Source organism: Puma concolor, chromosome B2 (genome assembly GCF_028749965.1).
Source record: "Puma concolor isolate L17-30 chromosome B2, mPumCon1.1.hap2, whole genome shotgun sequence".
Lineage (NCBI taxonomy): Eukaryota > Metazoa > Chordata > Mammalia > Carnivora > Felidae > Puma > Puma concolor.
Window position 1 is genome coordinate 147,802,438 of NC_141671.1, and position 16,266 is coordinate 147,818,703.

Sequence of the window (16,266 nt, forward strand, 5' to 3'; positions counted from 1 at the left end):
GTCCTCTGACATGCCACTAGAGACTTCCCTCTATTTCAATTGTGCCCTTGTATTTAAGCGAAGTTGTTCCAGGAGCCATAAATCCACCTAGCACTGCTCTTGGTTCTGTGAAAGATGGGAAGGGAACAAGTGTGTGCTGACACTCTCTCATCCAGACAACTAGAGGAAGGGTTTTTTCAGTCCCACTTTCCACATAAAGAATCGGAGTTGTAGAGGACGTCAATATCTTATCGAAAGCCACAGAGCCAGGTGGTAAGGAGGGCAGCGGCTGTGGGCGCTAACAACGGAAATGTCCCAGGTAAACGGGGATGAGCTGGTCACTGGGGACCACTGGAGTCAAGCGAGGGCAGCAATTAAAACAGGTCTTGGCATTCCCTGAGCCTGGCCCACCCAGCGACCCTCAATGCTAACAGGAGCTAAGCAAGGGCAGTAACAACTACATCATGGCAGTCTCCTTCTGAGAAGCGCTGGAGTAGCAACCAGGAGTTGCGTGTGTTCAAAACAAGCTCTCAAGTCTGTGCATGCCTCTTCTAATACCTAAATTCAGTGTTTCCATAAGACCACAGAGAATGCACATCAAAACTTTTAAAAAGTATAAAATGCTCATATTACCCTTTCTTCAACATTTTTTTACAGAAATATGTCTCCACATACTCTCAACGCCAGTTTCAGTATATGTTCTGACTACAACCATCCCTCCTGTCTCTGGATGCCTCAGGGGAATGTTTCGGTAATGGAGAGTACTGTATCCAAACAGTCTTTACAATTTTAAAAGTTAGAGCCACCCATCTGCTGCTTACAACAGTGCCAACTGCCAAGGATTGAACCGATAAAGATTCACACCATAATGCTAATTCCTCGCACGAAGGAGGAATGAAAAGTATGTGTCAAAAATCTGAAAATGATTGATGCCTGCCACCTCATCAAGACTTTCTCTCACACTTAATTTCACTTGATGATTTCAGATTACACACAGAATGGGCAGCAGGTGTTTGAGATTTCCTAACCAGCACAACACTTGCTTTCAGCAAAGGTGAAACAGATGAATCTCTGTCTCCAAATATTTTATGAAATTCACTAGACCCCAATGTGACCTAAGAATGTCTTCGGTGCTCCGCGATACCAAACCCTGAGCTGTAGGGTATGGCTCAAGCCACTTCCAAGGGCACTGGTGGTTCCAGAAGATGCTAAACTTTGAGACCCACTGCTCTGGCCATTGGTAAGGCATTGAATTGTTTCAATCAGTGACAGAAGAACTTACACTTAGGAAAGGATAGCACTGGGTTTTCTGGCTGCTGGTTGACAATGCTAAAGACTAGGTCAGAAATCTATAATTAGAAGAGCGACTCTTGTCTTATATGATTATTGCCAAAGCACACAATACTTTTCCAACATTACTCTTAGAACTCTTGTGAGTAGAGGGGCGCCTGGGTGGCGCAGTCGGTTAAGCGTCCGACTTCAGCCAGGTCACGATCTCGCGGTCCGTGAGTTCGAGCCCCGCGTCGGGCTCTGGGCTGATGGCTCGGAGCCTGGAGCCTGTTTCCGATTCTGTGTCTCCCTCTCTCTCTGCCCCTCCCCCGTTCATGCTCTGTCTCTCTCTGTCCCAAAAATAAATAAAAAACGTTGAAAAAAAAAATTAAAAAAAAAAAAAAAAGAACTCTTGTGAGTAGAAATATTTAATTAGCAAATTCTTATCTCTAAAAAGGAACCACACATGTTGACTTGAAAATAACCTCTTTCAGCCACAAGATTGTAAACTCAACCTGGCAGGTCATTTAGTATGAACTGATCTAATTAGGCAAGAACCTTTCAAATATTCAACTAAATATTTCTATTACAGACACCACTGAACTCAACAGTGAGGAAGAGTTATCGGATCTCCTGCTTCTACCCAGGGTGTTTGGAATTGTGTTAACGTTTGCATAAATATTTAAAATGTTTTACCTTCAACACAACAGGTAACTACACAATTCATCATCTTTACTCAGAGTTCAACATGTTTGGGTCCATTCCTTAGACAAATTAACTAACTTATAGAAATGTGCTGTTAATGCTGCTACATTAGCACGTAATGGATAAGCCAAGTTATTTTTGGACTTAACTGACATCAAGTAAATTGTGAGGGATTTGAGAAGAACAGAGCAAGGGCTGGTGGTTCGGCAGCTTCTGTTCAACACTTACCAGGAGCAGCATTTCCCGCGGAGACACTGTCCCGCTGGCAGCTGCGATACCAGCCGGTCCTGATTCATCATGGTCACTCTGTGGCCCCACACTGGCTGCTGGGACACATGGGTCTAAGAACAACCAGCTGATACCTTAGCATTCATATAAGAAAAACACACAGGAACTGAGAGGAAATCATGGCAAATGTACGCAATTAGTAGAAAATTAGACTAAAGAGATTTCAGTTACAGGGCATGGGATTACGGACTATTTTAAGGAAATGCGGGTGTATTAGCTTTTAGGACAAAGTAAGCATTTATTTCTCTCTCTCTCTTCTTTTTCTTTTTAGTGAAAACCTTTCAATTTAATGTGGAGTGGTTTTTAAAAGCAGCTAAGTTAAAAAAAACAAAGAGCGTCGGGCGCCTGGAGGGCTCAGTCAGTAGAGCTTCCAACTTCGGCTCAGGGCGTTGTTATCTCCCAGTCTGTAAGTTCAAGCACCCAGTCCGGCTCTATGCTGACAGCTGGGAGCCTGGAGCCTGCTTTGATTCTGTGTCTGCCTCTCTCCTGCTTGTGCTTTTTTCTCTCTCTCTCTCAAAAATAAATAAACATTTTAAAAAGTTTAAATATATAACAACAACAAAACAAATGAGCGCCAAGCTTCTCGAAAAACTAGTGTTTTGGATTCTAAAAATATGTTTACACATAGTTGACTGAGAGTTTGGATACTATGATCAGTGAAGTTTTATAATACACATCACACTACCTTCTAATGACAAAATATTGCCATGCAAAATGCATTATTAATGTATTACATAATACATTTAAGTTTCATTATAATGTGCTCTAAATGCATTTTTAAGCTTGTTTAAGGTTTGGAGAAGGTAAACCTAAAAATTAACTTAGGGGTGCCTGGGTGGCTCAGTTGGTTAAGCATCCAACTTCAGCTCAGGTCATGATCTCACAGTTGGTGGGTTGGAGCCCCGCGTTGGGCTCTGAGCTGACAGCTCAGAGCCTGGAGCCTGTTTCAGATTCTGTGTCTCCCTCTCTCTCTTTCTGCCCCTCCCCTGTTCATGCTCTGTCTCTGTCTCAAGAATAAACATTAAAAAAACTTGTTTTAATTAAAAAAATAAAATAAAAATTAATTTTAGTATAAATTTTGAACATGCCAAGTGGATGAAGATTTATATGTTATAAATAACAGTGAACTGGGACAAGGATTTGGACAAATGAAAATAAGGATTTGTTCCTGACTTCCAGTTCTTACAATCTTCTAGGAGACACAAATGTGCATGTATAACCCCAACAGGAGAAAATAGTAATAGGGGAGTCTCAAAAGAAGTAATCCACGATTTCTATATTCTATAATATTTCATGTGAACCACAAAATAAGAAGAGCTCACTAATTCTGTATTTTAATTGAAATTCCTCATATTTCCTCTATTTCAAATAACTTGGGTAAAATGCCCTGATAGGATCTGTCTTGATAAGTATTTATTCAACCTTATTCTAAAGTTAAAATTGTCCTCGTAATTGGCTGGAAAAATTTGACTTTTTAAAGGTTTGTGGATAAAAAGTTACAGTCAAATCAAAATGAAATTCTTCCAGAATAGGATCCCCAGTAGAAAATTAGCTGATATCTGAAAGAGTTGTCTCTGAAAACGGTTATATAATTTAACTATATGGTTCTGCAGCACAAAACCATTCCTACTCTCATTTCTACCATTCACAGTCAAATGTTTTTCTAAATCTAGGAAGTAATGGAATTAACATTGTGGAGAAATAGGTTTTTTTGTTGTTTTGGTATTTTTGTTTTTTGTTTGTTTTTTAATAAAATACTTCTTTTTTGAGACCTGACTAATATATTGGTTGTTCAGATCTTACATAAATATGCATATTTAAGTTTGAATTACAGTTAAATCCCTCTGTGAGTAAATAATTTAGCCATTTTCTTTAGTTCTGTCTCAGTCCCTATGGTTGAGAGTAGCAAAGGTGGGCAAGAATTTTCAACTTTTCCAGCTAATCCTGAATACACAGTTTCTATCATCATGCATTTACGTTCATCTGAAGATGGTCAAAGATTTCCTTATGGTTTCACTATAATATAATCCCAATATACTATTCCATAATTAAATGGGAAATGCTGATACTACTTAAAAACAAAACACAGAGAAAACCCTGGTGTTTCAACAAGACTCTGAATGTGGTATTGACATGCAAATTAGCACCCGGCACAAAGTGAAGTATTTTACATATAGTATCTCATGTCTTCTCCATAACTTAATTGGGTGCCTTCAAGATGCACATCTTAGAGCTAAAAAGGAGTAATTCTTAAAGAAGTGAGGTAACTTGCCAAAGCTTACCTGGCTGGTCAGTGGCAGGCTTAAGTGGATTAATTAATTGGCTCAACAAACAATTAAGTGTCCACTATGTGCCCGGCACTTTGCTAGAGAGAGAAGCAGCCTTCACTCACGCACTCAGTGACTCTGAAGATGGATTCAAACCACTGCTTCTCCATGTCATTTTACAATATATTTGCTGCACAACAACATAGAAACTAGATCAATTGCACTTGTCAAATCCAACTGTGGTGACGACTTTTTAAGTGTTACTAATGGTCACTTTTGGTTTCTGATCCTCAAAAAATACATACTTGCCTGTTAATTACAGAATTTTTTGCTTTAGATTTAACTTCCAAGCAAACACAAAATTGGTGGTATAAAAAACAGTTCATTTTTTCATTTCATAAAATGTTAATTTTAGGTTCCTCTCTTTTCAGTATTACAGTTTATGGCACTACAAAAGCAAAATTCTGTAAGTAACTGGATCTAAATCATCATTACCAGGAAGGTGTCCTGTAAAGCTATAATGAAGCCATTACAGAGAGGTGTTTACAAACGACATATCTATAAAGGGTTAGTATCCAAAATCTATAAAGGACTTACGAAACTCAACACTCCAAAAAGCAAATAACCCAGTTAAGAAATGGGCAGAAGACATGAACACTTTTCCAAAGAAGACATCAGGATGGCTATGAGACACATGAAAAGATGCTCAACATCACTCATCATCAGGGAAATACAAATCGAACCCACGATGAGATACCACCGCACACCTGTCAGAATGGCTAACGTGAACAACACAAGAAACAACAGGTGTTGGCAAGGTTGTGAAGAAAGGGGAACACTCTGGCACTGCTGGTGGGAACAAAAACTGGTGCACCCACTCTGAAGAACAGTATGGGAGTTCCTCAAGGAACTAACAATAGAACTACCCTACAACCCAGCAATTGCACTATTAGGTACTTACCCAAAGGACACAAAAATACAGATTCGAAGAGGTATATGCATCCCAGTGTTTATAGCAGCATTATCAACAATAGCCAAAATACGGGAAGAGCCCAAATGTCCGCTGACTGATGAATGGATAAAGAAGATGTTCCATTGTGTATACATGTATTCATGTACAATATACATATATCTCTCAGCCATCAACAGGAATAAGATCTTTCCATTTGAAATGATGTGAATGGAGCTAGCATGCATCATGCTAAATGAAATAAGTCAATCAGAGAAAGACAAATACCATATGATTCCACTTATGTGGAATTTAAGAAACAAAACAGATGAACATATGGGGAGGTGGGGGGGGGGGGGAAGACAGGAGAGGGAAACAAACCACAAGAGATTCTTAATGATAGAGAACAAACTATAGGTTGCTGGAGGGATATGATGGGGGATGGGCTAGATGGGTGATGGGTATTAAGGAAGGCACTCATTGTGATGAGCACTGGCTATCATACATTAAGTGATGAATCACTGAATTCTACTCCTGAAACCAATATTGCACTGTGTGTTAACTAAAATTAAAAAAAAAAAAGAAATTTTTAAAAATAAAACAAGTATCCATGAAAGCTTAAGGTTTACAACATAAACCACCAACGGGAAGAACTCAGCATGGAGAGCGATGTAGAGACAGAATTTGTTTTACCAAAACAATGTGAAAACTTTTTACCAAGTGTCTGTGGTACTAAACAAATATTTCCCTTCAGCAGAAACAACTGTTCTTACCTGTTGCTATATTTTCTTCTTTCTAATAAATATATTTCCTTCCTGACATTTTCCTAAAAACGACTCAACAAATGAGCAATTTGAATAACATAGGGACAAGCCTTGTTATTGGCTTGACACAAGAGATTAACTTTTTTTTTTTTTAATTGGTGAAATGTGACTCACTCCTTTTTTTTTTTTTTAATGTTTATTTATTTTTGAGAGAAAGAGACCTAGTGCAAGCGGGGGAAGCGCAGAGAAAGAGAGGAAGACACAGAATCCGAAGCAGGTTTGAGGCTCTCAGCTGTCAGCCCAGAGCCCAATGCGAGGCTCAAACTCACAAACTGGGAGATCATGACCTGGGCCAAAGACAGATGCTCAACCAACTGAGCCCCCAGGTGTCCCTAAATCACTCTTTATTAAGGTGAGGTTCTAAGTGGGTCTCGCCTTCCCCTTCCATCTCTGGCTTTGCTCTTTCACTCTGAGAACCCACGGCTGAGCCTACAGAATCAAGCCATAGCAGTCACGTGGGGTTCTTCCTTTGGCACCATAGAAAAGCCTCCTCTTGTAGCCTCTTACAGGAAGAGTAGAGTTGCACTGTTATCCTGGCTTCCCAAAGACAAAAAAAATAATAAATTTAAAAAAGAGTAGGAAGTATAATGACAAAGAACCTAGTGGCATTCACAGTGGACCAGGTGATGTATGTATATTGAGATCTGAGACTAGGTAAGGTTTTGTAAAGGCTCCCTACATGTTGTCAAATAGGATATAATTTTGTGAATATGAACTTCTTAGCAAGTGTTAGGCATGAATTCCTTGTGTGCATTCATTTTCAGGGAAGGTGTGTGTGTGTATGTATAAAATAGATACTGTCAAAGTATAGAATATTATCAGACATATGCAAAATTTAGATTGTTGACATTTTAGGAGGCTTATGATCTCTAGAGCAGGTGTAAGGTCAATATAAGGCTTCTTCTACTAAAACCAATGTATCCAGGGGCACCTAGGTGGCTCAGTCAGTTAAGCATCCAACTTGGGCTCGGGTCATGATCTCACAGTTAGTGGGTTCGAGCCTCGAGTCTGGCTCTGCACTGACAGCTCAGAGCCTGGAGCCTGCTTTGGATTCTGTGTTTCCCCCTGCCCCTCCTTGGCACCCCACCCCTGACTTGTGCTTGCTCTCTCTCAATAATAAATAAACACTTAAAAAACAAAGAAGATTCTCTCTGTTCCTCTCTCTTTCTGCCCCTTCCTCTCTCTCTCTCTCTCTCAAAAAAAAAAAAAAATGGCCTAAAAAAGGAAAGCCAATATATCCAAATTGGTTATTTATGAAATATGTCCATGGAGAACAACTATAGAGATTTCACCCCAAACAATACAAGAAAAGTTAGGCTATATTATAAAACTATTAAAAAACCTGGTCTTATGGTCACTCACGCTTCTGGCACCTTGACAACAGTTATGACTCAGAAATGTGCTGAAGTGAATTTCTGTGCCAGTTCAGCCATCTGCTGCTGTCTCACAAATGGAATAACAGTCTAAAAGGAAAGTTTGTTTTGAGGTGCCATTCCCATATGCATACAATCCACAAACTGCCGTGTATAACTGTGGTTCAGCATTACACCACGCAAGACTTCATTTTTTTGGAAGAGCATATTGCACAGCATTTTCTGGAAATGCTCCCAATATTAGATACATGTCACATTTGCATTGAAACATATGGTCTTCAATGTGCAATCTCAAATCATCTACGGAAACTTTGCAATCAGAGGTTCCCTGTTTTACCTTCCTTTTATGAGTCAATTTTCACTTAGCGAATTATCACACTGGTGATTTGGAGGCATTATCTTAATTCCTAATGTAAATTTATTTTCAGCAGATGTGGTTCTGTGAATAATATAAAAGTAAATGACATCGTATTAGTTATTAGCTGGAATTCTGCCAGGGGGTGGTAGGTTTTCGATGCCAGAGCAGAGGAACAAGAACCAAGCTCACCATGGAGCACTGTCCTCCACCCCTAGGTGAGGGGAGGTCATGGCTCTTGAGCATTTTGAGAGGAAAGTGACCTCTCTGACTACCCCCACACCCCGATGCTCAGACATATACCAGCCTATCTTTGAAGCAGCCTTCCTCCTAGGAAAACTGGTTCTGGGGATAGCAGGGAGAAGGAAAATATCTAAAATGATGCCCCAGGGCATTTTGTTTCTTCTGTTCCTCTACAACAGATGAAGCTTCAGGAAGTTTGAATGCAGTGAGTTCACATACAAGTAGGAAGTAAGTCTGGATTGGTTTTGGTTTGAGCAGTTCCTTAAACGTGAAAGAGATAGAAGGTAAGGATTTCACAGGATTTTAATAAAATGTATTCACAGTAATCTGCCCTTATAAGTATCTCGAGTAGATTGTTCTCCTAAAATTTTAAACAGAAACACAAAATGGACACAGAAAGGTAAATAATTTCCAAAGGACAAAACTGCAGTTCCATTGGGAACAAAGGGAGCTATTCAGAAACCTCTCTCACCGATGCTCTTAGACCCCTAGTTCAATGAGATGATCTCCAGGCTCCAGAACCTTCCATTCCAGACTTGGAGGGGTAAAGGCCAAGCCCATCATGACTCATAACACAACAAAATTCCCTTCATGTATCAGCTCCTTGTCATCTTTGTCTGCTACTGAGAAAACAGATAAATCATTGCCTTTTCTTTCTAGCAGCAAAACTGGTCATTTCCAGAATAACAGCAGACGTTGGCTACACACGAAAAGCTTCCTAGGTGGAGGCTTGAACTTTGATAGCTCACTCAAAGCAAAAAAAAAAAAAAAAAAAAAAAAAAAAAAGAAGAAGAAGAAAAGAAAAAAAATTAAGAAAACCACAATGTACTCCTGAGTGGGAGAAAACAAACTGATTATAGCAACAAGTATGCGTCCCTTCCAAGTAATGAGATAATGAGTCAACTTGCTGATTGCACATTGTGGCTATTGAATACATTCTGGGGTGGTTAAGAAAAGGTCTGATTGCTCATAATTCATGGTATATCTCTCCATTTACTGAGGGTTTAGTCAACCTCTAGCAATAAAGTTTTGTCAAGTTATTTGCAGAGGTCTTGTAAATCTTTTGTTGTATTTAAAGGTTCAATATATTTTTGATGCATGCAATTATAAATGGTAACTTAGAAAAAACACATTTTCTAACTATCTGTTGCTAGCAAATAATAATGCAATTGATTTCTGTATGTTGAATTTTATACAAAAAAGCTACAAATCTCTAATGAACCTCTTTGACATAATTATATATTGTGTGGGGCTTTCTGTATTGGTATTTACATCAGCTATTAATAGCAATAGTTGTATTCCATTCTATCCAACCATGATGCCTCTGTTCTTTTTCAAGCCTTATAATACTTTATTGTGCTGTTTATATTAGATATAGTTGTGGATTTTTTCTCAATCTTAAGGGAAAACTTGGAGTATTTCTGTCATGTTTGTTACAGGTTTTTTTTAACAGATCCTTTTTATATTAAAAATTCTCTGAGTGCCTGGGTGGCTCATTGAGTTAAGAGTCCAACTCTTGATTTCCACTTAGGTGATGATCTCATGGTCGTGAGATCAAGCCCTGCATCGGGCTCTGTGCTGAGTGTGGAGCCTGCTTAAGATTCTCTGTCTTCCTCTTTCTCTGACCCTCCTCTGTTCATACTCATGCGTGCTCTCTTTCTCTCTCTCAAAAACTAAACTAAACTAAAATAAATAAATAAACAAGTTTAAAAATTCTCTTTTATTTCTAGTTTGATAAGTTCTTAACCATGAATATATGTTTACTCTTATTAATTATTCACCATCTATAAGATCATATAACTGTATTCTTCTGTTAATACATTGAATTACATTATTGACTAACTCATGTTAATCCAAACAAGTATATCTGGAATTAACACAATTGGGACATATTTTATCCCTTATGTCTACTCTTAATTTGGTTTCCTAGTATTTTATTTAAGATTTTTGTAACAATGGTCATAAATGAGACTAAGCCATAATTTTTTCTTTATCAACCTTATTAATTTTAGTAAGTAAGGTGACCAAAATAGCAGTTGGAGAGGAATGTCTCTTTTCAGTATGGAAAGGACAGCTAACAGGCCAGGAATAGTGCCCGTTCCCACCAGCCGGACTGGAAAACATCCTGATTGACACAAAGGACATTGGGAAAAGCTGGCACCAGTGCCCCACCTCAGTGGCGGGAACAAGAAGCCCTCCTGATGCTCCAGTCCCACCTAACAAGTAAGCATGTGACCTGGAAGGGTCAAACCATCCCCAAGTAACACATCTATGTCTCTGAAGAAAGTTCAAAACATTTACAGAAAAGCAAGAATAATATCCCAGCATTAAACAGCTTATAAATGGCAATATCTAGCATCCAATGAAAAATTACCAGACATTCAAAAAAAGCAGGCAAAGAAAATTCATAATGAGGGGAAAAAAATCAGACAATATAAACTGATCCAGATTGAGGCGGGCAAAGACATTAAAAGAGATATTATAACTGTACTCCATATGTTCAGTATTTGAGACACAGAACATGTTAAAAATGAAAAACAAGACAAAACAAAAAACATAAATTCTAGAGTGGAAAATTACAATGTGTGAGATAAAAAGAGCAAAATATACTGGATAGAATTAAGGGCAGAAGAAAAGATGTACAAAATCTAAAGATATAGCAATGGGAACTCTCCAAAATGAAAGCTACAGAGATAAAAGGGAATCATAAAAAAATAATAATAAAATAAAGTAAACCAAACCAAAAGAAGGCAGACAAACAGGAAAAGAGGCGGGTGGGGCAGGAGGAGAAGAAACAAACATAAAACAGGGAATTTTATTTTAACAAATGCCTGTATTTAAAAGAAGGTCTCAAATTAATGGCATTTTTTAAATGAAAAGCTACGTACAGAAGAACAACTTAATCCAAAATATTACAGCATAAATCAATGATATAAAACAGGGGCTGGTAAACTTTTTCTGTTAAAGGCCAGATAATAAATGTTTTCGTCTTTGTGAGTCTCGTATGGTCCCTGTTGCATATTCATTCTTTTTTGTCATCCTTTAAAAATATAAAAATTGTTCATAGATACACAGCCTTATAGAAGTGGGGCTAGATTTGTCTACAGACTGTCATTTGCTCCACAAATAACGCATAAAGAAAAACAATAGAGAAAAATCAGTGAAATAAAAAGCTGATTCTTCAAGATCAATAAAATAGATAAACCTCTGGCCAGAGAGAAGATATAAATTACAGTATCAGCAATGACAGAGGTGATATCACTATAGACATACAGATATTAAAAAGATAATAAAGAAATATTATGGTCAGCTTTATGTAAGTGAATTTGACAACTTAAATGAAATGAGCAAATTCCTTGAAAGTCTTCTAAAGCTAAGTCAAGAAGAAAGAAATAATCTGAATGGATCTATTACAATTTACTGAAGAAATTGGATTTGTAGTTAAAACCTTCCAGTGAATTTTATTAATCATTCAGAGAAAAAATAATATTGATTGCATACAAACTTTTCTAGAAAATTGACAAGGAGTAACTACTTCCCAACTCACACAATGAAGTCAGCATTGCTGTAGTACTAAAGCCAGATAAAAACATTACAGACTACAGACTGATGTCCCCTATAACCACAAATAGAAAAATAATAGACTATTACCAAATGTTCAGAAATTAGAAACAAAAATGTTCATAAATTCAACAATGTATACATAGAGAGAGGGAGAGAGAGGAAAATTTGACCAATTAGAGTTTATCCCAATAATGCAGGCTTAAAATAATACAACATTTTAAAAAAATCACTCACTGTACTAACCATATTAACAAGCTAAAAAGAAGTAAAATCAAGATCATGTTAATAGACATCAAAAAAAGCATTTGGCAAATATCTAATATCTACTTCTGATAAAAACTTCTCAGCAAACTAGTAAGAGATAGGAACTTACTTAACATGATAAAAGCATATACAAAAAAGCCTATAGCATACATAATGGTGAAAGACTGAAGGCTTTCTTCCTAAAAACAGGAACACTGGGAGGATGCCTTGACACTTCTGTTTGACATAGTATTGACAGCTCTAACCAATGCAATAAATCAAAATAAAGAAATAAAAATATCCAGATTGGAAAGGAAAAAGAGGGACACCTGGGTGGCTCAGTTGGCAAAGTGTCCGACTTCGGCCCTGGTCATGAACTCACTACTGGTGAGTACGAGCCCTGTGTCGGGCTCTGTGCTGACAGCTCTGAGCCTGGAGGCTGCTTATTCTGTCTCCCTCTCTCTCTGTCCCTGCCCTACTCTCATTCTGTCTCTCTCACTAACTCATTCACTCACTCACTCAATTGTGAGTAATAAATAAATACATTAAAAATTTAAAAAAAACAGGAGAGAAAAAATTTAAAAAGAAAGGAAAGAGAAAAACCATATTTATTCAAAGACTACATTCTATGTAGAAAATAATCCTATGGAATCTACAAAAAGCTCTTCTAAGTAGTGAGTTTAGCCAAGTTGAAACATACAAACCTACATACAAAAATAATTGTCTATATCGTTAACACACAGTTGGAGATTTAAATTTTAAAAATACCATTTAGTATATCATTTAAAAATATGAAATATTTGAGGGGCACCTGGGTGGCTCAGTCACTTTAGCATTCGACTCCTGATATCAGGGCAGGTCCTGACCTCAGGGTCATGAGATAAAGCCCCCGCCTCAGACTCTGCGCTGACAGCATGGAGCTTGCTTGGTAGTCTTTCTCTCCCTCTCTCTGTTCCTCACCTGAAAGTTTAAAAACTTAAAAAAAAAAAAAAAAAAAAAAAGGAAATACTTGAAATAAATGTGAAAAAGGTGGGGAAGACCAGTACCCTGAATCAAACAAACAAAAAATTGCTGAGAGAAAATAAAGATGATTCAAATAAGTGGAGAGGGATGTTGTGTTTATGGATTAGGAGACTTAATATTGTTAAAATGTCAATTCTCTCCAAGTAGATCTAGAGATTCAGTGCAATCCTAATCTAAATGACAGAAGATAGTTTGATTGGTTGATTTTACAAATTGACAAAGTGATTCTAAAGTTCATATGGCACTACAAATGACCTAGAATATTTAAAGCACAGGTAGAAAACTCACACAACTTAATCTCAAGAGTAATCAAGCTACAGTAATGAAACGAGTGTGTTAATGGTGTAAACAAGGACAAACAGCTCAAGAGAACAGAAGAATCCAGAAACAGACACAAACATGGATAACTAACCGATCTTGACAAAGGAACAGAGGCAACTCAGTGGAGAACAGATAGTTTTTGTGTGTTTGTTTTCAGGATATCATGCTGAGGCAACTGGATATCTATATGTAAAAAAAAGAACTTTGATTCCTATCTCATACTGTATACAAAATTGATACACAATTGATCATAGCCCTAAAGGTAAAAGCTAAAACTATATAATTTCTGAAGGAAAACATAATAATATCTTTAAGACCTTGGATTAAGAAAATATTCTGTAGCTATGGTTCTAAAAGCACAACCACAAAAAAATTATAAATTAATTACATCATTTTTAAAAATTTCTACTTAATGGAAGAATTATTAACATAATGACAAGTTACAAATTTGGATCAACCATTTGCACATGATAGATCTGATAAATGATTTAAGTTCAAAATATACAAAGCATACTCAAAACTCATAAGTAAGAAAAAAATAAAAAGTAGACAAAAGATTTGATCTCACACTGCATCAAAGAAAATATGTGGATGGCAGATAAGTATATGAGAAGATGGCCAACATCATTATCTATTAGGAAAATGCATGATAAATTTCCAACAAGATACCACTACACTAAATTAGGATTGGCCAAAATGAAACAGTTGACCAAGTCAAGTGCTGACAAAAAAGTGGAACAACTCGAACTCTCCTATGTTGCTATGATGTAAAATGTTACAACCACCCTAGAAAATAATTTCACAGTTTCTTAAAAACTTAAACATACACTTAACCATATGGTAAGATCACTTCACAGCTAGATATTTACACAAGAAAAACAAAAAACAACAACAACAACGACATGACCACACAAAGATTTGTATGTAGATATCCACAGCAGGTTTATGTGTATTGGTCGAAACCTGTAAACAACCCAAATGTCCACCAACAGGAAAATGGATAAACAAACTGTGGTATATTTATTTACACAACGGAATACAACTCAGCAACAAAAAGGATGAAAGTAGTAATATATGCTATAACATGGATGAATCTCAAAATGATCATACAGGATGAAAAAAATTCAATCAAAATGGATATACTGCATGGCCCCGTATAAAAAATATTCTAGAAAATGCAAAGTAATCTACGGTGGCAGAAGGCAAACCAGTGTTTGGGCGTAATTGCAGAGTGGGGTGGTGGGAGAGCTGAGATGGGGATTCCAAAGGGGCTGAGGAAATTTGGGGGGTGATGGATATGTTCATTATCTTCACTGTAGTGAGGGTTTATTTTATACAAATTGTACCAAAGTAAAGCTGTTAAAAAATGACATTTCTGTAGGATTTTTTTCTTTCTCCTCCTCCTCCTTTGTCTTTCCCTAGTCATGATTACTGATGGACAGTAAAATCCACTAGAACTAAGTCAAGTGAGTCTTTAAATTATGAAAGGACCAAGGGCAATACGTTGCTCATGGTTTCTATATTCTTATAAAGTTGCACATAAAGTGAATTTTTATTAAACCAACTACATTTTGCCATGGCCTCCATGGTCTCTGTGGTGGGAGACTGTTTACATCTCATTTTTGTTCTAGCAACATAAAATGACTCAAGCAAACACAGGCCACTGGAATGCTTTATTGGCTACAATAGCATTGCCAGAAGCCAGTAGGAAATGGACTAATTCATGGGCCACCCAAACCATGTATTTCTATGAAATTAATTCTGGGATAGTAATATCCATGGCTGGCCCAGAGCTTTATTTCAAGTTTAGGTGCTAAAAATGCAGCAGGAACATTCAAAAGACTTCAGTGTCATTAGGATCACATCGGTGATTTGACATGGAGAAAGAATTAGTCAAAGTATCTTCATCGGGGGTTTTCAGGCCCAGTAAAGCTTCGCCGATCACTAAATTCGCTAATTTTTTTTTTCCTTCCCGCAGGATAAAAACCAATGAGAAAATCAAGGCATTTCTCCTACCCCTCTTCAGCTGCCCTTAACATCAGATGGCAAAGCTAGATCCTAAACATATGGTGAGTCATCCCCAGCAACGCTGGAGTGCTCCCTGTTAGAACACACCCCGGGGAGTGGGACGCAAATAAAAGAGCGGTGGCAGTAGGTGACGATGCAGAGGTCAGGAATCATGGCGGCAAGATTCAAAAGTATTGGAGACTCGGACGTGACAAACAGCCGCGTCTAAGATCTTCCTAAAGCACGAGTCCCGGTGACTGTGTATGGATGGGGAGATCTGAGAAAGCCCTGCCCCCAGGTAAACCCCCAGGTGGCACTGAGAAGCACAGCTACTCTCCATAAGCGAGCGTTAGGCAGGCCGCGGACAGAAAGCCGAGGTAGATCACGGGAAGTAGCCCCAGCAGATAAGGTGGATTGCTTTTACTTAAATCTAAGACAGAAAGACTTCTTCCTCAAGCTTTCTTGACCTATTAATCTTTTGCAGGCTGCCAAAGAGCTAATGGCCTCTCTTACTCCAAACTGCTATCCTAGGAAAAGTAGTCTACACAGTAAAAAGCCCGGTCAGGACAGTGCAGGAATGGATGCTGGTACCCTCCTGATCCATGGAAGACTATATTTGGGAGGAGAGAGATCTCCTGTCATAGTTACAGGCGGAGACTGACATTGTCAACATGAAGGACGCCACTAAATAGATAGGGAAAGTAGGTTAAAACACAATAGTCATATCGCTGTAAAAAAATCATTTTCATCTCATGAATGCCTAATTATTTTCTTTCCCATTGCTCTTCTAAAATTAGTACTTGCTTAGTAATAGAAATATCAAGAAAGGACACAGGGGGTATTATAATTCTAGCAA

At 37.7% G+C, this 16,266-nt stretch overlaps 1 protein-coding gene across 3 annotated transcripts in view; it reads right to left on the reverse strand.

Moving 5' to 3' along the window:
* Window positions 1-16,266, reverse strand: part of PRKN (parkin RBR E3 ubiquitin protein ligase) — a 1,357,610-nt gene that overhangs the window by 996,628 nt on the left and 344,716 nt on the right. The window contains exon 1 of one of the 3 annotated variants that reach the window (XM_086708285.1): window positions 2,182-2,856. The exons of the other annotated variants lie outside the window; for them this stretch is intronic. Within the exon in view, the coding sequence (XP_086564411.1) occupies window positions 2,182-2,193 (12 nt within the window). The 5' untranslated portion in view covers window positions 2,194-2,856. Of the gene's footprint in view, window positions 1-2,181; window positions 2,857-16,266 lie in introns of those variants that run through there. 3 annotated transcript variants of the gene reach the window in all.